The sequence below is a fragment of the Lepisosteus platostomus genome, chromosome 17 (genome assembly GCF_059453375.1).
Source record: "Lepisosteus platostomus isolate fLepPlt1 chromosome 17, fLepPlt1.hap1, whole genome shotgun sequence".
In the NCBI taxonomy this organism is placed as follows: domain Eukaryota; kingdom Metazoa; phylum Chordata; class Actinopteri; order Semionotiformes; family Lepisosteidae; genus Lepisosteus; species Lepisosteus platostomus.
This window is the reverse complement of record NC_142627.1, coordinates 17,927,986-17,949,979: the sequence shown is the minus strand read 5'-3', so window position 1 is coordinate 17,949,979 and position 21,994 is coordinate 17,927,986. Positions and strand designations below refer to the sequence as shown.

General features: G+C 37.8%; 1 protein-coding gene across 4 annotated transcripts in view; it reads right to left on the bottom strand.

Moving 5' to 3' along the window:
• Positions 1-21,994, bottom strand: part of srbd1 (S1 RNA binding domain 1) — an 86,206-nt gene that overhangs the window by 26,124 nt on the left and 38,088 nt on the right. For all 4 annotated transcript variants that reach the window (XM_088610211.1, XM_088610210.1, XM_088610207.1 and 1 more), the window contains exons 15-16: positions 19,226-19,317; positions 10,320-10,402 (exon numbers count right to left, since the gene is read on the bottom strand). In XM_088610211.1, the coding sequence (XP_088466337.1) occupies positions 10,320-10,402; positions 19,226-19,317 (175 nt within the window). The remainder of the gene's footprint in view (positions 1-10,319; positions 10,403-19,225; positions 19,318-21,994) is intronic.

The following is a 21,994-nucleotide window of genomic DNA, read 5'->3' as shown; positions in this document are numbered from 1 at the left end:
CATTTTCTAACTGCTTTATTCAATACAGAGCCTTCCCTGGCAATGTCAATGGGTGCAAGGGCAAGGCAGGATACACCCTAGATGAGATGCCAGTCCAGCATGGAAGATACAAACTCCACAAAGACAGCACCCCAGGAATTGAACCCAGGGCCCCGGATATGCGAGACAGCGTTGTTAACCACTGCACTACCGGGCTGCTCACCACTCTACTGTAAACCTATTAAATAAAAATCAAAATAAATCAAATCTGTTCATTAAAAAGGGTCTCAGCACTGAGGTTATACTCGCTTCATACCAAACCAAGAGAGTATTAGTATTTCTCGCTAACATCTGTCAGCTTCAAGAAAAATGAAACTATAGTCTGAACTGAGCTGTTTCATTCTGTATGTAGCCTAAATATAAAAATTCACTGGCGTCTAGGCCAATGATCTCTAAAAACAAAGATCTAACCAAGTGATATGGTGATTTATGGTTAATTATCCAAATGCAAGGATAGAGTTTCAAGATTCTTCATACCCTGTATTTTCAAACATCACCAAACTATGAATATTAAATATCAAAACCATCATTAACTATGGGGAAGGAAAATGGGCATTTATTTAGCTTGAAGTTTTAGATCTAGGTGTACAGTTAACCTTTATTACCACATCCACACCACAAATCATGGAATTCTTGGGATAAAATGGGCATTAACCTATATCATGAGCACTTCTTTTTCCTAGTCCAATTAAAAACAGGAATGTGCACAGTGCTCTGACGTGTTAATTGCCCTGCTGCACAGCCCCCAGAAGCACACCAGATGAGGCAGTACAGTAGATTTACTGTCCCTCAGATGTAGTGCTATAACAGCAATGAAAGGTGCACATCTATTGTCCTTTAATGGTGTCATTAACATTCATAAAGAGATCATTTCAGTGTCATCATAGCACATCATTTACTTCCTGCCTTCTTTGCTTTTTTACTAATCTTGTATTGTAAATCTACCTCCAGCCCTATTATTAATGCAATGAAAAACACAGAAGTATTGCACACCAAAGCATAAAAGTGTAGTAGGGTAAAACCAAGGCAAGTATGACTAATCACATGAAGCTTTCAGTGTCTACAGAATACAGGATAAGAAATATAAGGAAAATAAAGTCTGTAAATTAATGGAAAGAAAAAACAATCTTGCCATATTGATATATGATAAGAAAAAAGGAGTCCTGTATCTCCACAAGGTGTTTAAAGGGGGCTTCAAGTGCTTGTCGGTTTTAATCATGTTAAGCCCAGCGCCTTCCTCCTACTTGCTAATTCTATTCCATTCTTGTAACGCCTCCAAGCCATCTTTTTTTCAGTCTGCAAAAATTAAGCAAGTCTGAGCCTGAAAATACAGAAAATACCATTGAAGTATCCACCTTCTTGGCCAACAGATTGCGCTCTTTCATCTGGACAAGGGCATCTGTACCGAAGATTCAGCATTGCGAAGAAAATAAGCGACAAAAAAAAAAGAAAAAAGAAAACTGCAGACATATGATAATTTATATACTTTCTAAAAATGTTAAGTTTTAGTCTTTTTAGTCTGTTTTGACAGACTTGCTTAGACAACTGTTTAAACAGTTGTGACACAGTGAGACTATTTCAAAAGGTTCATTTTTTGAATGACACTAACCTGCTGTGCTGTGTCTATTAATTACGTAACACTATGAGGCGTTATAAAAAAATGTTTCAGAAGAAAGACTTCTCAGTCTAAACTTCCTTGTACTGAGTTATGCTGTCAGAAAAGTGGCATTTTTTTCTGCTTCTCTTTCAGGTGACCTAATGATGGGGTTCTGGAAGAGAGTGACTGCAAAGTTCCATCCTTGGTAGGGTGTAGAGGTTGATTCAGCTGGGATGTTCTGGAGACAAGCACAGGGGGTCCATAGCAGACATCTTGCCTGACGAGAACCACTTAGCTGTAGAATTAACTTGGTTTCTCAATTGAAATAAATTAAGTGATGTAAGGAATTTTTCATACTAAAATTGACAGGACACAAAATGACTATAATGCAATCCAGGAAGGAACCACAGAGAACACTGAACCTTTACTCTATTATCCTCCCAAATGTACTGTCACTTTTAATGTTTGCTTCAAACACTTATGCTACACAGAAACTGTCTAGAAGGAACTGTCAGAGCATGGACTAGCTTTATAATAACAGTTACAGCAACCTGAAGCACTGAAATCTTTTTTTATGATGAATACAGTTATATTTATTGTCAGTGACAGCAAGACTAAGGCAGGTTCTGTTTTATGAACAGGAGAAAATATATTCCTGTGACCTGGAAGACTAAGACTACTTACAAGCCTGCAAGTGAGATTTCAGCTGTACTCGGAAAACCACATATATTCTGAACAGGTGTTCAATGCCATGTAAAAAGAGAGTTCCGAGTACCTCTGACAATATTCTAGATGGCAATATCTCAAATACTGTACATGACACAGAATCCAGCCTGTGTACTTGGACTACAGTTGGAATACTAATTCATGTAAACCCACTATTCAGAATATCCTAACATGTATGTTAATAAAAATATTAGCATGTAGAAAGATGCAGACAACAATGCCAACAAGCAGGAATACCTGCTGATTGGTTCTTATACATGTTCCTATTTCTGAATAAGCACTGTGCAAAATTTATAACAATAAAACTAAAAGCTCTCAGGGGAAGCACTTAATTCCTCATAACCACAAGATGTCTCTTTTGAGTTATTGTTGCAAGCAGGCACATGTGTTTTAAAAGAAGAAGCAAATAAACTGAGTGTTTTATATTTGGAACAGCCACAGTACGTACAGTATGCACTCCAATATTCAAAATACCCATGCACATATAGGTAGAGACTGTGTTTTAGCATTGAAAATATACTTAACTTCTAAACCATTAAAATAGGAAAAAACACAGGACAACAGTGCGATAAGAAAAAAGAACACCAAATACCTGTGTTCACTGGAAATTTTTTATTTTATGATTCACAGACGAACACCTAATCTGCCAGCCTAGTGCAGCATTCTGAAATAAGAAGGAAATATATTATGTTTATAAGCAATAATCATGGCAAGCTTTAAGAGTTTGGGATCTTTAATATCCTGCTGTGTTTTCACTGGAGCTGGGTAAATAATATCCCTGGAGTATCACTTATTCTACTTGCAGCTGGATAAATCAGTCCAGGAATCCCTCGTATTTTGCTAACTGCTGCTTAAATAAGATCTCAAGTGGCCGGTTTTTCTCCTACCTAATTCCTATCTTCTAAAGAGGCTTTTACTCCTTAACAACATCCACTGGACTGTAAACCACAGTCTGATAGGATTAAGCCCAGCACCTAGAATATGGCTGAATGAAAATCATATGGGGAAAAGAGGGAGATAAGAACAGAGAGTCCTCAGTCGCTGACTAAAGAACCACTTCCTTAATTAATATGCATTAGAACTTGGGTTACCCACATGTAACTATGAAACGAACTTTAAACTAAATACCCAGAGCACAGAGAATATTATCTTGTTTACTTTTACACTACTGCAGAGTTCCGTGAGGAGTTGAAAATAAATGTATTCTTAACAAAGGCAATTTTAATTCACATCAATAATTTTACAGAACTTAATTTCATGATGTCTTCACCCAAAGTGAAAATTTCAAAACTAAAACTTTTTAGAACATATCAGTTTAGAACAATCACTTGAATAATGGACAATTGAGATAAAAATTACAAAAAAAAGAAATTTGAAACATTAGGCAATACATGAGGTTGTGAAGAATGTCGTTAGTAAAGAAGGAAAAAAGCGTTAATCAAACTTTGTAAATGTTTGTCCAAACTGGATTGTTCATAGTAGTAAGAACAGCAAAAGTTATGCCATATTAATTAGCACTAAACTGGGAGTCATTATTAAGCAGGTTGAACAGAAAAATGAAAAAATACATAATGTGCAATCATTTGTTTATAACATAACTAACCATAATGCAATAACTGAAACAAATCAAGGTACATCAATTATCTCTATACTAGGATGAACCACCTATCATAAAAAAACATTATTTACCAATATTTATTGCAGAAAGCTAAAATAAAGTTTTCTTTATTTATTTAACCTTTTCTTATAATTATAGGCTGAAATGTATCAGCCTACACTGCTGTATGAATTATAAGATATGTTGAGCACAGCATATTGCACTGGCCACAGAATGCTATTTTTTACTTATCTTGGCCAATCAATGTGTAGTAACACAGAACAGCTCACTCTCAAACTGTCCAGTTGTCTTCCTAATAGTGGCATTGCTGTTATTGTTTGCTACTATCAAGTGCTTAATGTCCTAAAATTATTATAACCAAATATTACATTTGGAAAATGTCTTCATATATAGTAAGTGTACTAATGTTTTAAGATATTTAATATACAGCACAAACAAAGCTCCACTAATGGACCTAGTTCATGTACAAATTATTGTACATTCTTCCCAAAATCTATAACCCATCAAGAACAAAACATTTTTAGTTAATGCTGTAAATGCCTTTTGGGTTTCAGCCATTAATTTCACTTTGATTCTCAAAACAACTGTGAGAAGAAACACTCCTGAAAGCAGTGACTTGACAGCTCAGTGAACACCCTGAACCCAGAGACTGTGCATATCAGATTAAGAATGAGAGAGGACACTTTCTGCTCCGTATGATAGAGGCAAAGTGAATGACCGACAATAGTAAAAGCGACTTCACTAATTGTATTGGTAAATTGCATGTACAGCCATACATTGCTTTTCAAAATGCCCTGGCTTACAGATGTTGTGTTTCTTTATTACCAAACAAGAGCTTAACATGGACATTATGACTGAAATACATGCTGCAGGGAACGTAAAAATGTAAAATTTCTGACATAACTTGATTCCGACCTTCGGGCAGAATGTTAAGAAAGCAAATAAACAGGAGGGTTTCTCTTGTTAAAGCAAATAAATACTGTACCTCCAAAGCATCAGTGCAACAGAAGGGGGTTTCATCAGGCCTGTTAGGCGTGGTCATGTTTTCAAAGTAATCATAGCTGATTCGCTTCAACTCACTCCAAATGATGAAGGCTAGAGAATGAATCTTCTAGAATGAATGCGGCAGGATGAACGGATTCATTTGCACGTCGAACAGAAAGTAACGGAGTGAGCCGCATTTTTTCTCTTTTGTTTTTGCAATAAAGGGATCCCACACATCTAATGTCACGGGAAATAAGGGCAGCAGCCTGACACAGGGCTCACCATTGTAAGAAACAATGTTAAAGCTGAAAGAGTTAACCACTGCTATTGGGTTCTTGTACACAAGGTCTCAATGTCCAAACCCATTACCTAATGTATTCATCCGCATTCCCTGTTTATGGGAAAGGAACTCATGGCCATTTGAAGTCCATAATACGAATACTGAGACTCTAATAACTGTAGATTTTACAAGCACATTATTCTTTCCATTAGGATTAAAACCTCACCGAACAGCAATTTGTGAAAGAATTCTAGCAGGGCCCAGAGCCCAGAACTCTGACCTCTGAAGAGAAGCTTGGCAGAAGCTCACTTCTGGGTCTAGGAGAAAACATCTGGTTTGAGTTAGATGACTTGAAAAAATAGCCTCTGAACTGTGGGGACTGGTATTCACTGAGCCACAGATACACAAGAGAGGAAGGCCTCAAATACACCACAGATACAAGGTCTTTCTTTTGGAGGTTTCGGATTTTCTTTGTTTCCTTTTAAATTGACTCAATGTGCCTTAGTGACACACTGAGTGAAACACTGACCATGGTGGACACTGCTTTCACCTTTGTGTGAATGGCAAACCAGTCCTTTGGTCATTGATGGTCACTATGCAGCTCCCGTCTGCATATTGTTAATTCTAGGACTTGAAATTTGACGAGTGTTTTACAGTGATGGTACAAAAGATGAATATAGCAAATTAAGGTGCTTGAAGTGTTCTAAGGGGAGGAGGGTGAGGGAGCTCCCAGCTGGATCAGTCGATAAAGTGCTAACCTAAGCACAGACTGTGTTCTATGGTGTCACAGGTTCGAGGTTGAGTCATGCCTGTAGCCAGCTGTAACCAAGTGGCAGCACAAAAAATCCCTGCGACCTCCTGTTTGCCGTTGGGGAGGGACTGACCTCTTCGCCAACCTGCACTGAGCCACCATACAGGGCTGCGATGTCTGTGAGGTGTCCAAAGACAAGGGACCCGAAGGTGGGCAGGTCAGAGGAGTCTGCCTACACTTCCTCATTCACCCCCATAGACAGATGCAGGGATTGTACTGTAGCTGGGAGCCCAGACATGAAAAACACATCTGGCTATTCAGCATCACGTTGATGTGATAGAAAAAAATTGCAATTCCAAACTTATATCTTACAAATTAGACATGTATTATAACTATTTCAAATGTCGTGTATATGAGAATAAGGCAACAGTAAGAACGACCTCTGTTGTCATATTTTATAAAGCTCAGAACTCTTTCACTACATTCTGTGTTTTACAATACAATGGAAAGTAAGTTAGCACAAACTGTTAAACATAGGAAACTCAGTTGGTAAGCCTCAAACAAACTTTTCTTAAAAGAATGACAATTTTGCAGCATACAGATATACATACTGGAAATCTCACAATGGACAAAATGCATGTTAATAGCATGTCCACTTTATTGTCCCGTTAATCTCCCTGGAAAGAATTATTCCATGAATATCCTGGGATACTGTGAAACACAATCTTATCCTCACTCAAACACTTATGAAATATTGAGCAAGTCTCTTCACACTTACACCAATAGCTCAAACAAATGATTAATGGATAAAGGTATTAATTTTATTCTGTCAGTCCACTGTATGCTTATTTTTGTTTTACAAATGGCAAATGTGTATTCAGAAAAATGAATCAGTAAGGAATATCTGACAGTTAAATCTCCAGTTTGTGATCTTAAGTGAAGAATTCTTTGTAAATCTATAATGGAGCACATCCATTATATGAGCTGTGGTCATTTCATGACCAGGATCCACATATTTTTAATCACAGATCAGAGTGTAGCCTGCTTGCAATAATGACTGAAAATTATTAGTTGTTACTGAACATTCATGAACTATTATAGAAAATAAACTTTTCATTTCTGTTATTCTGAAACTAAGAACATGAAATACTTCTGATCATTTCATGGAAATTCAGAAAATTGCAGGCTTTTCCACAAAGCAGAAAAAAAAATGCCTGTTAGGTTTAAAAGAGTCAATAAATTAAAAGAAGGAAATGCGATCCTGCCCAACTTACATCATATCTGAATCACAACTAACTCTCTGATTCACCCATTATGATCAGAAAAGCAAGAGCTTCAATTCCTTATTTAATTCTAACAGCATTCAATGCTAATACTCCTTTTTGTGCTCTTAGTTCCTCATAGTAAAAGGTACTGAAATATTTTTGTTTGTTAGTTAATTGTCAAGGCATTCTCAATCACAACAGTATGTTATTGAATAAAAATATTTTTTCCCCTTTTTTAACATCTCATGTAAAAGCAATAAAAGGGATTCAATCCTATAATCTACATTTATTTTGACTGAAGGTCTTCCAAAGTTGAAGCCAGCAATCTGTTGAAAAATATTAAACTACCCCAAGTCCTATGTCAATAAATGATGCTACTGGGAATAGTAATTTAATTAATTGTTCCAAGGAAAATTAATTACTTATTATATACTGTACAGTTGAAAAAACAAACAACATAACACTGGATTAGTGATGTGTTTAACCTCCTTATAATATAGCAATTGATTTCAGTAACTTGTATTCTGTATTGGAAATCTGATTCAATATTAAACAAAGGGAAAAGACAAAGAATATGTAAAACATTAGGAATTAAAGGTCAGAGAAGTTTGGGCAACCAGCTGAACTGCAGATCAGGAAGGATTTTAAAAAATCCACAAGAAAGAGATAGAAGTGATGAAATAAGAACATTTATAAAAGAGAGGGTGGCATTTGGCCCAACTTTATGTTTTTTAGTAGCTAATTGATTCAAGCTATTTATCTAACCATTACCTAAAAGAAGCTACAACAACATGGCTGGAAAGCTTAGCTTTGAGTGAAGAAACACTTCCAATCAATTTTAAATACACATATCCATAGTTGCCACCTGCTTGGTGTTTCACTGTTGATTCTGAAGTCCATTGGGTTGATTATCAAAAGCTTTGCAGATCTTGAACACTTGATTCAGGTTCCCTCATTGACTTGTTTATTCTTGATGAAAAAGATTCAGTTCTTTTAGCCTGTCAATGGTGGACATTTCTCTGGGCCTTGGCACTGACTGCAGAACAGCAATTTACATTTTTGTAAAGTGGCGACAAAAATGTATACAATATTCTAAACTCAGTTCTTATTAGAGATCTTTTAAGTGCATTTTCCATTTCTTCAAGCCCAGCGTTTTCAATTTCTTTTTCATAGTTTTCTTACATAAATGTATTAGATATAAAGTATTCTTGAAGTTATTCTGGAGCTATAATGCTGTTGCAGTTTTTTCCTGCAACTTACTTACTCACAAAAATTAGAGCTTTCCTGAACCATTCCATGAAACCCACATCTAAACATTATTTTTTCTGATCAACATGGCACTTTATTCCTGACAGAGAAACATGAGATGTATCAGTATACCTACAGGACACTGTATGACTGTAACTTGTAAAGCAGCTTCTGTTCACGGTTCAGACAGAGGGTTTCTTCAGTGTGGTTCGGGACGCTGCTATCTGCCTTATCTAATAAGGCTGTGGATGAGTCTGAGACTAGCAGTGAGTGGGAACAATCAACACACACAGATCTGCAATCCACATGGACGTTTGGAGCCTGTAATTAAGCGATGTGTTGAAAGATCTTTTTATAAGTGTGCTGGGAGTGTGAGCTGCAGCGAGGGACCTCAAGAGATCAACATCACCACCACAGCTGAGGCAGAAAGGCCCCTGACTGGCAGGAGAGATCAACTGAAGCCCCGACACTGCAGCTCTGCTGTGCGAAAGGAAAAGGTTGGCGTTTGCAAAGAAACAAATAAAGGAACAAAAGAAGAAGCACAGCCAACAAACGAGTCAATGCTAGCGTTTCATAAGCAGGGTTGGAAGAGTTTCTTTTAGTGAGCTGCCCTTTAAAGGTTAAGTGACTGTATGGAAATTCCCACTGAACTGCTTGGGCTTTCTTACTTGGCCTGCTGTTGAAGCCTCTGTGTATGGATTTATGGATGACACATAGCACTTGCAATGACTGCCCCCCTAATAACCCCCCCGCCAGAAAAAGAAGACTAGTTCCCTTCAAACTTTTTAAGTGCCTCACAGGCCAGCTGATGGCAGGGATGGAGCCCCCACCTGAGACACAGCCTGGGAAGGTCAGGGCATGGCCTGTCTTCTCCTGGGCTCTACTGTACCACAGTGCTCTCTCACACTCAGCTCAGCTTGCTGCTCTGGGATACAACAGGTCATACACACTTCCTATGAGCTCCTACAACACCTCCAGGGGATAAAGGAAATATCATTTAAAAAACATTCCTATCCACTCTTAAAAGGGAGTGCTGGTTGAAAAGGCCAAATAACAAAACTGATTCCACTCTCGTTGCTCTACAGGCTCAGCTTTCTGTTGTGAAGTGGCATAACTCGGTAATTTTTTTTATTTTTTTCCCGTTGTATCCAAGCATATTCCTCACTTGGTCAAATCCCAGGCTGTGTTGTAACTTGCATCTGAGGAAAGCCAATTATATGAAAAAGGTCTGCACATACATACTGTACAGGCTGATAAATGTTGCTCCAATATATGTAGATAAATGTTTTACAATGACATCAAAACTCATGGACGTTATTATTTCTAGTTGAAGACAATACTTCTTCTTCACAATGCTGATTTTTTTTAACTGTTAGTTTAAGATGATTGGAGCCAGCAAGTGTCTGTGCAGGAGTCAGACAGGGAGCAGTAAAAGGGACAACACAGGTTGTGACGAAAGACCTGGAGGTTATATCACAGGTTTAAGAACCTATACTAGCATTGGCTGCCGTAGAGACAGCAACAGAAAAAAACACACACACCGAGAAGAGATACCTGTGGAACATGTTCCAAAAATGGCTGTGGCTGTTTTGAACAGTCAGGATTACTTGATGTAAAATATCTTGACAACGGAAAAAATAGCCTTTCTAAATATTTACTGGCCTTGAGCAATGCCCAAACATTTTCTAACAAGGCTAAAAAGGCCAGGCCTTTAAAGACGAGAAACCATTGAATTAGCACACAATACATTCAAGCACATGTTGCTGTTAAGCGGAAGACAGCACAAACTGAATTGGCATGCATGCTGTTACCTGGTATGTTCCAATTCCTATGTGCTTAGGGTCAATTTTCACCAGCTCAGCTAATGGGTCTTGAACACGTCTTCCAATGGATACTGCAAGACAATGAGAAAACAATGTGGTCACAGACTTGACCGCAGAAAGGTATTTACTTTGTGGGGCTGCTCTCTGGTTGGTTAGAGAAATAAAAACACAGGCCATAACAGGTGGGACAGGAAGTTAATTGCATGACAAATGTGGCATTAACAGTGCTCACTTGCTGCACTTATTTAACATCTCAGATCTTGCAGATTTCACACCAGGAAGGGAGAGATTTTTACACCTGAAGAAGGGGAGCAATTAAGAATAAATACTCAAAATTCACAAAAGCAAGTTGGTTTTTGAGCTTTGAATGAAATCTAAAACGTTACCACATTGGTGCAGGCTGTCAAAAATACTATTCTTCAGGTTAGCAAAGAAAAAAATCAACTGAAAACTTTTTTTAATAAACACAATGTGTAAAAATTATACTAATTGTTACATTAATATAAGTCTTAAAGTGCGAATTTCTAGTTGATAGAGCCAGCAACTGTATTGTATGTACTGTATGTGAGCTACAAAGGAACAAATAGTGGTTACTTTTATACCTAAATACAAAAAAACAACACTTTCAGCTGTGCAGACTTTTTCAGGTGAATACTTAAATTTATTTATTTTTAAATCACTGCATAAGTGCAGGATGTAATTACATATAAATGTTAACAAAAACTTAAGCAGAAAAATTGGAAGCTATGTTCAAATGAAACAAAAACTGTTTACAGTGTTACTTCATCAAACCACATTTCAGTAGGGGGCTCTCTGATAGAACGTACTCTTATGTTCAGGACCAAAGCTTGAACCCGTAGGCTGCTGAACAAGACGCAAGCTTGTCTCCACAGAGGAGTTTAATAACTGTTCTAATAAAGTAAGTCTTGATTACACTGTTAAAGATATGCAAATTACTTTTTCATTTGTCTGATTATTTAATATGCCCTCAATTAGTCAATACTGCAGTGTCTGCAGAAAGCTCTGCAAAGCTGGGATTTTTTCATACATAGCCTTCCCCCCAATTCACCTCATCTGAACACCCTTTCTTGATGAGTTATGACACGGCTCAGGTAATTTCTTTTTCCCTGCTGATGCCCAAATAGATTTTAAAATGCCCAATCCAGTCATAAGCACAGACACTTCCAAAGCAGGCCCATGCACTGGGAAGGAAAATGCAATTAATTTTCTTCAACAGTACTTAATGAAATCTTAATTCAATTAAATCTGCCACTGATCATCAACAAGAAGAGAATTTCATCAGTGCTATACAGTACCTCTATGTATTTATAAGCTTCATTTTTGCAATTGCATTATCAATGGTTCAAATCTAAGGGCAGCAGATGTTTCCTGGTAAAAAGGCAGAAAATAAAAAAAAGTTCATGTGATTACAATAATTGATCTTCAATTGAAACCACATTACATTTCGGGTGCACTGGTTTATGATGAAGTTGTCAATGTCTATCCATAGTCAGACAATATATACACACATTATATTTAAACTTCTGACCTGCTTCTTCCAGGTTATTTCTTGAAAAACATGTTAATGAATTTTTTCCAGTGACTAATCTTCACATTTTACTTCAAGATGATACATGTTGTTCCCCCTTAGACTCTGACTTCTTAGACAGAGGCAGAAAGTTTATATTTATAACTAATGAATCATCAGCTTTTGCGTATTTTATAATTGCACCTTAGAATTATTCCTACATTAAAAGTGTGCCAAGTGAAAATGCCAAAACAATGACACCACTCTTCTCATGGAAAAAAAGAAACATTATTGTGGATAAGACAATACGCCAAAGATAAGCATCTAATTTTTCAAAGATGGATGCGCAAATTTGTCATAATTTGAATGGAGGCATTTGGTTTAATAGTAACATACTGTAACCCGGAGAACTGTTCTACAAAGGCACACAATCAACACTACAGTGTCTTCTATGAAGATCACCGGAACAGAAGGCCACACAGCCCAGCTTCACAAAGGCAAACAATCAAAGTATGCTTATTTTTCTGAGAGCTGCTACTCAGAGAAAACATTTTAGATTGAATCATGATGGATGCCGAACTCTTTACATTTCAGGGACAGGACAAGACAAGGCATAAAGGGGTAAAAAAACTAGAAATTCTGATAAGAGACTAAGGGCAGACGGGGTGATTCTGTTTCTGTCTAGTTCAATCAACCTGATGTATTCTATCCAAATCCACTAGGAGATTATGAAGCTGTCAATGACTAAACACGTGATACCAGAATGGTAATGAACAAACTGGAGGTTAGTATTTCCTGCAAGCCTACTCTCCAACATAACCCTCAGGGACATTCAACGCTGCTTGTTTATTTCTGCAAAATGCAACAAGTGACTGCTTACACACTGCCTCGAACCCTCCCAGCTTCTGTATTCCCTGTCGGATGAAATATCATCCCTGTCTAAATATTATTGCACCCTCTCATTTCCCAGAGAATCCCTGACAAAAATCCCCTCTGCATGTGGTGGCTTGTTCCTTGCTACCATGTGGCTGTTCCTGCATCCCATGTGCCCGGTCATTTATTTAGTCTTCAAATTTAAAAGAAGAGGCTTAAATACACATTTGATCAAAAAGGTTGTTAACTTTTCACAGAGTCAGATCTTGTTTGACAGAGCTCCAACAACGTTTGTAGTATCATTTACTGAACATACTCTATCCCAACTGCAAACACTTCAAGTCACTAGCAGAGTAACCCAAAGAAAGCTAAACCATTTCTGTTGAAGTGAGAATAATGTGCTAAAACGGCTCAGAAACATGTTTGCAGTTGGAAAATATCCAACTGAATGAGATTTTAAAAATTTACCCAAGTTGCACACACGCCCCTTTATTCATCTGAACGGATGAAATGCAGTATGCTCAGCAAAAGCATTTAATAAAGTAACTGGAATTCTTCGCAGGTCATAATTCAGCCATCTGCGGAAGAGTCTAGAAACATGTGCCTTACCCTATTTAATCACAACAGTCTCTCTCTTTCACTGGAAAAGCATAGCTGGGATTTTGTCCCTTTACCCAACAGCGAGAGCCACCACCTGAGACCAGCACGCTCGGATTAAATTTTGGGACACTCCCAACTACAAAAGGAAACAAAAAAGGGGAAATACATAATCCTAGAAACAGGAGTTCATAAATAACTCCAGACTGTCCCACGTGACTCCCCATCCCCCCCAACACTTGCTGCTAAACAGGTGATATACTGTACAAACCTGCGAAAGAGGTGATGAAACATGTGATTTCACTAGCCCTCCAATTTAAGGCTTTAATGCAGAGTTAGAAACAAAGCAAATTATGAAATTCTTAAAACATTTAAATACGTTTTTTTCTCCTATCACCGACTGGAAACAAAAATATGTATATTTTTTTACAATTTCTCCATTTGATAATCTGACGTTAAGACTACACAAATGTTTCACAAACTTCTAAATCTGCTTTTATTTTTAAAGTTATGTGGCCACTGGGAATCAGGAACAAGTTGCTCAGTCATGGTGCTGAAGCTCTCAAGAAACAGTAGGACGGTATCCTTGGATCAATAAGCTATTAGCAACCAAATGATCAAGATGGGCCAGATGACCTCCTCTCATTCCGAAATGACTAAAAAGAAAAACTCTGGCGAAACACCCTTCTTTGCCAAATTTTAAACAATTGGAAGAAGAAAATACTTTGTTTCACAATGGGAAATGCAATCTGTTAAATCCCCTAAATAGAGGTGGATATTGCCAATTTCTTTGTATTAAAAAGATTGATAAGCTTGGAAACAGTTGTAAAATCAGCACAGAACTGTATATGAATGTGCTGAGTAAAAAAAAAAAGCTTCTTTATCTTCTGGAATGTTACGTTGAGCTGCCTTCTGCAAAAGGAGATTATCAGTCAGTGACTGATGGTTCAATACAGTGCATGCTAGCAGGATAAGAAATCATTTTTTTAAAAATCAGTCTACAAACCACCTCTTTACAGAATGACTAACTGCAGGACTGTCTACAGATTGACAACTTAGTGATTAATTGTGGTTGATAAAAAAATAACGTACTGTATGGGTCAAGAACAAAAACATTAAGTGCTACTCTTCTGCCACTAGGGGTCAGTATCAGTAAAACTCAAAACTTCCAAGAATGTTATTTTCAGTGAAGTAATAACAACAACAACAACTTACACTTATATAGCGCTTTTCTGGACACTCCACTCAAAGCGCTTTACAGATAACTGGAACTCCCCTCCACCACCAGCAATGTGCAGTATCCACCTGGATGATGGTGGCGTAGTAGTTCAAAATGCTATCTAATACAGTATATATAATACACAAAATGTAAGTACTGTAATATCCTCCTTGACTTGATGTATTAGTTTTGTGATCTTGAGTCTCTCTAGACTCTCTTCACATACTTTCTGCCCCCCCCCCCGTCTGTAGAACAATTTCCAGAGCTTGTTCATTGTCCACCCTCAACCCTCAGTGGTGGAATGAGCTGCCCACTGCCTTCTGAATTGCAATTGTTTGTGAGGCACTTGCATTGCTCTTTCATCTTGTGGTAGACTTATGGTTGTTTTATTAACTTACTGTACCTGCCAGATTGTTACTTATACTGTACATACAATTTACACTGAAAGTCCAGGTATATTGCACTTTGCCATGGATAAGAGCATAAGAGCCTGGCAAATAGTACGAATAATATTTTCATGTTTTTGTGACAGAAAAAGTAAAGTAAGATATACCAAAGACACTACGATTTGGGACTCATTATTCAGAAATATTTTCTTTGCTTTAATGTCACACTGACAGACTCAGTAATATTTTAGGTATTTTGTTTTGCTTACTGGATTATCACAGAATCGTGGTCATTTTAATTGCTATGAGGAACAATAATCAGCTTATCAATATTCTACGCAGTGCCTTTCGCAGAGAGCTACCTGCACAAACAACAATACATTAATAATTTGAATACAACAAACATATAATAGCACTGAAGATTTGTGAAATGATAAACAAATGCAGTCAAACTACTTTCTTTTAGCCATACAAGTGGTAATCCATTAATAAGTAATCATTCAAAGCCATAATTCTCTCTTGTACAAAATTGGCAAACACTTCTATTTTAATAGAAAGATGTTCAAAGAGGTTTCATCTTGGAATTATCTTAGATGACCAACAGTTCTGATTTCCTGAGTGCCAAGGAACCTCTATACTTTTGACCTCTAATTCAACTCCTTGGCAGAAGATACTGCCTTGAGCACAGTAGCCCCATTTGTCTTAAGACTGAGCCTCCAAAGCCTTATATGCGTGTCACCAGTTTGAATCCTCATGTATCATGACTACAGTTTCAAGAATGCATGTTATTTCAAGAGCACAGGATAACAGAAGTCCTTATTGTGAAGGAAAAGGCCAAGCGTTGTTTCAGTTTCTCACTTGGAAACCTTCCTGTCACCTGGAATGTGTTTACTTATATCAGCCAGGTTGAAGTGGGAATTTCCACAGCACTGGGCTTCTCCAGTGCATATTGCTTTGGAACTATAAAGCTACACAGGTTTAATAAAAAGTGGTGTTGGTGAATTGAGGTTTCTGTCAGACTAACACTTATAACTCAATAAGAATTCCACACAAGGAACACTATTAATGGAAGATACGTGTACTGTACATAAAAAGGAAGAAATATAGGTACTTCGCAAACTTATAAAGCTTCCTGTCTCCACAACAAAATATATTAACTCCTTCCCCAAGCTCTTATTTCTGTGATTAGAGTCACCAAAAATGTCAAAAATGAGGTTGGGTTAAAAAAGATTTGTGAAAGACATAAAACCAGGAATCTCTGCTTAATTGCAGAAAGAAAAAATCCTCCTAATATGGCTTTCTCATGTAGGATTGATGGATGGACCTAAAGTTATTATGGTATGTACTTTTCAGAAAATATACTTTTCCCCTTGTTCAATCACAGAACAATACAACTCCAAAAAATTCCATGTAAAACATGGTGAAAAACAAAACTAAATATTTATCACTACCATATTTTTCTCATTCTAGAAGGAAGTTGCAATGAAAGTTATATTGGAGTATTTTCTAGTGTGACTTTCCAGTCACACTCTACAATCAGTATGAGATCATACATGGTCTCTTCAAGAATAACATCCTGGCACAGATTTCAAAGCACTTCAGTTGCAAAAGCTTTTGAAAAAAATGATTTTCTCCATATTTCCAAACTCCTTTGAAGCTTTACTTGAACTGACACAACTCATGATCAAATTGTTTCGCAATATTAAACTAGGTTCCGATCTTTAAAGAATTTGGTCTATAAGGGGGTCAACCAGTAAAGGTGCTGGGATCTCAGGTTGAATCCTATGGTTGAAGCTTGTTGGTTCAAGCTTAGGGAATTTTTATTACTTAAATCTGACCAAGATTTCCCAAAAGCAGTGCACATTTCTCAAAGTGTCACTGGTGTTGAGAAGAATTGTGTTGGTGAGAAGGAGATCCTTAAATTGCTGTTAAAAAGCATCTGCTGAGCCGAATTGGGCAGCTGCAGTGTTGTCAAGAGAGAGACGTGAGGCAGTATGAGGCTTGCAGGGTGAGAAATGGGAAATGGCTCTGACAGATGGGTGTACTGGAGGAGTGCAGTGAGCACACAGGTTCTCGGTCTCCCACGAGCAGGTCAGGATACAGCAGCAGTAGCCTGCACAGATAGCTAAAAAAATAACACCCGAAGAAGTCTCCACAGCCAAAACATTGTTTCTTTTCTTCTCTTTTCAGCATGGAAATAAACCATTACTTGTTCCTAAAAAAATAACAGGCAACGTAAACTTTCGCAAAAACTCATATTTTAGGGACACTTCTTGCAAACCAAAGAGCAACAAAATACCAAAAAGTGTGTTTGTGCGAGCAGGTGAGGAAAGTCATTGACCTTTTTAAGTATGCTAAAAGGAAACAGTGCTCTTTTCAAACCAAACATTCAACATCTAGGAAGCTCTGTCCAGATTTTCAAGCCAGGGCTGATGCTGGAGGCCACCTAAAGGTACCATCAGAAGGTTGGTGTCTGCTTTTATAAAAGACCGGAAGATGAACAAAATAAAAAGGTACAGTACATCTCTTTCTTCTTATCAGAACATAATGACAGGTGTTCTGCCCCACTGGAATTCCAAAGGACACGGGCCCTGCAGGGTACAACTCTGATGGCAAGATGAGCTCCCACTTCTGAAAGCGTCTGAGATCCATGGGAGACGGCATGTTGGGTCCAGGTTTCTGCGCAGTAATAAAGTAGTGAACTGCCATTTCAGTCAGCTAAGCCCTGAAGGATAACAGCAGCCAGATGGGACTTGACAAAGCTGGTAGAGCAGTTCTGTGTGACCTTTCTTTCCCAGCAACTCCTTCTGTAGAGGTTACCGTTTTGGCTGCCTGTCACAAACAGCTGTCTGTCATTCACTAATCTGTTGCCCACCCAATGTTGACAATCAATACATCCATAAAGGGCTTCCGTCATGTCTCATTTGTCATATCAGAGCTGTCTCCAAGACAGGGGAGCAGGTTATTTAAAAAAGAAGAGGAAACCAAATGAACTTTACTTGGGGACTTTTGTATTGACTGGAAGGACTGCTTTTTTATTTAGCTGGCGAGAAGTAATCAAGGAAGCTCTTGCAGGAATCCACCTTCTTTACCCTCAGAAAAAAAGTTTAACCTCGCATGAAAACGTGATTTGTTCTACAACATAAAACTCGAAAAGATTATTCATTAATATATTACCACGTTAAATTTCCCCGATTCTCATCTATTCTATTTACAAAATAGAAAAATCTCTTAATATTTGCAGCAGATCTTTTCAGTCTATTCAAACAGTAGAGATTCTGTTCTAATCGCGAGGTCCATGAGTCTCACGACTGGGGAAACACAAAGGCACAGCTAAAGTGCTGTCGTTTTCTCAACACAAGTCAGATCAACAACAAAGCATTTCACTTTCTATTGCTGAAGGAATACTCAATATACTAGCTATACTCAGTCTGGAGGTCATCAATACCTTAAGATGACACCAGAGCTCTGTATCTCCACTGGCTTCAAGATTTCAAGAAAGGCATCACAGCAAACATACAGCAGTGGGTAACAAATAAATCCCTCTGTTTGATATGGCACTGTAAAACCTTACTTCGTATGCATCGCTTTTCAGAAGGTTCAGCTTTCAGGCGTTCATGAGCACTAAAACATCAGGACATTAGTTTCAGAAGTCTTTTACTTCCTGTGTGTTAAGATGTCTGACATCACCAGCAGGGATGAGAGAGAGGTGGCCTGGGAAGGGGTGTGGCCCGCAGTGCCTATGGCTGAGAAGAAGTCTGGAGCTGCTGGTGATGTGTATGGTGAGCCAGCCACCCTTCTCCTGCACAAGGCCACCCCCTCCAAAGCTGTCAAACACCTTCACATCGACAGGACACCAGGCACAGTGAGGATTATCTGCAGGCAGTGTGACAACACACACTCAAAACCTCATAACTGATTCCTTGAAACACATCACAGCAGCGATCTCTCCAAGCACAGCAAGGGTCAGCTCAGCGGGAAGCAGACACTGTTGTCACTGCACTAATGGATATCCACAATGCAACCCGAGACCTGTCCTTTTCAGGCATGCAGACATAACACAAACTGCCAAATATTCCCTAACAAAGCAAGATGGACAAACGGGCAGTGGCAACTGAGCTGTTCTTTTTTTTTCCAGTCCCCTGACTCACAAATTTAAAGTCTCTTGTAATTTGTTTGTTTTTTGTAAACCCAAGAGAAACAAACTCATTTTAGTCATGTGAGATAACTCTCTTCTAAGAAAGCCCCAGAATTGATACTGTACATCAGGTGTCTGCACTCACAGTCATACCTGCACTCCTCAGATTGGGGTCCAGATTGGGCATTTCCTTAACAGCCTCCTGGCTGACACTGTAGATGGAGGCTCCAGCTTCATTGGTAATGCTGTGAACAACAGAGACCAGGGTTGAGGCAGGGCAATGGCAGCTCAGTAAGTGCATCTGTACTCATGCAGCAATAAAAGAAAAGTAAGACCTAAACCCATTATGAAAACAAAATCATCTGAAAGAATTGCAAGGATGTACAGTATAAACTGCAAACACGTCTTTGAGGGACACTAATTTAAAATGAATTGCTGCAAACTACATTTTCTTTAAAAAAGTAAATCACATTTGAAGCTTATAGAGCTTTTTTGTGTTCCTGCCTAATAACAGGAAAACACTCATTTTAAATTGCCAAAAAGCAGAGTTGCTTGTTATGTTAAGGTAATGCAATAATCAGCCATTTAAGACACACACACAACATACTTGAACTATTTTCTGTTTTTAATTTCCCCTTCATTTTAATTGGCACAATTTGCACCAGAGGAATCAGTGCCTTCTTTTGTCCTCTCCGAGAATCCAACAACAGGCCAGCACTTTTTGTAAGATTACACACTGCACATTTCACAAGTGGATAATAAGAAGCTATTGGAACAGGTTAACATCTTGTTTCCTCTTTCATGCTTTCTGATTTCCCCTTCGTCAAAAAGACTATTCATACCAGAGCAGCAGAGCTCCCCTGTAATAAGAACACATATCTGTTTTGAGTGCAGGTCTTCTATTAGTTGCACAGAAAGCTCTGTGTTATTTATTCATGGCAATATTGAAGAACTCGGGGGGGAGGGGGGGGATAACTTTTTCATGGGAATTATGAATTTCAGGATAAACAAAATATAATGGCAGACCACTGTTCCCATTTGCAGAAAACAGAAATCCACATCCAAAATAAAGAAGTGCGAAGTACAAATGCTATCTTGATTTTTCCAGCTGGCACAGCAACCAGAATTTATATGTAATATACATTTCATAATACTGGTCTGTCAAAGAAACAATTCTTAGAAGTGAAGAGATTCTCACAACGGAATTAACTTTATTCAACATGAACTGTGATTCTGCACACTAAATGTTGTCAGGCCTTATAACACAGAGTGACTAGCAGAGACAAAAGCAATGGACATGCATGCACTACTTCCCACTTCTATTTGCAGAAAGCCATTCTTTCGGGCAGGTTCTTTATTATCATAAACAGGAGGCAATCAATGCTAACAGTCAAAATAAACTCTTGGTTTTTCTTCTGTAAGTGATATGCACATGCTACTGTAAGTGCTAAATGAAGTCATTTTATTAACTCTACTAAATGATCAAGGAACACAGTATTATTATGCATTTATTTCCATGCATTGCTGAAACTCTATTCTTAGATCATTAAGTACCTTAAGCACTGCAGTGTGGTTCCAATTTAAACATTAAGGTGATGAGTTACAGTGCATTAGGTAAACTGCATATAATCCAAGGCAACAGTTACACACTTATTAAAAATAAATTAATGTTTATTAATAATGAATGGATCTTTTATTTACTGGAAATAACTATGAAAGTGTGTCATTTGAAACACAGTTTATTTTGGCCTATTAGAGCACTAAACTTCTCATCATTGGCCAGCTCATTCAGTGGTGAAAGATAGCTTAAATATTTACAGAGTCTATTCTTCCCTACAGTGGTTTTGCTGAACCCTAACATTCCTACTCCCCACCTATCCTAAGCAGGTTCAGTTCTTGAACAGGTGTCATACTGTTTTGTTTCTAATACATAAGAAGACCCTATTGCAGGCAAACAGAATCCAGCACAACTTCTTTAATTTTAATTAAGAACTTTGATCCATTTTGGGTTCTAACAACCTTTGACAGGAACATTTTATCACTTGGTGGTTGTTATACAAATCCTATTGACATAGAAGAAAATCCATACACTGGTAATAAAATACTATTATGATTCCAGGAATCCATCTATGCAAATTGATGCAAATAAGGTGACACTTGAAACATCAGTTATCTGGGGCTGGCCTGTATTAGAGTCATTGTAACACACGAAAGGGATCAAATATTTGTTAAAATCTATATACAGTACAAGTTCCCTGTGACTTAATCGAGTCTACAAAGGCAATACAAACCTACTTCTAATATTTCAAATACTTTCACCAGATTGTACAATATGACCCTCTTTCATCTAAATGAGAATAAATCCAGCAACGTCACATGAAGGGCTCAATCTGTGCATTTGTTATTTGTTTTTCCAGAAACACTAATTTATTGAGCTGCAAGACACTCCTGGCATCATGCTTAACGGCTACCATTTGTCTCTTACAGAAAAAAAGCTACAATTGACCTTCCCAATGGAGCTTTGAAGTACTGCATTATAAAGAGTACAGCTACAAAACTGCTGAGACCTACACCTAGTGTTGGGGCTGAGCATTAAGTGGAAAAAATGCTGCATGTCCACTATCAATGTTGCAATACTGCCACCTAGGGTAATTCTCTTACCATTGCTCAAAAACAAAAAACAATCATAGAGCTATTTGAGATTTTTTGCACAGAGAAACAAGTTTAACCTTGAATACACTGTAATCCCTGTAAGAATATGCACATGCATATAATTAAAAAATAAAAATAAAAGGAATACAGCTATGCAAGATATGTATTTTAAAATATTTTGGTGGACTAAAGCCCGTCTTTCACTCTTGCATCAATTGAATTCCCTGTGTTTTGTAGGTTTTGTGCAAATGCAGGTTTAAATGGCCAATT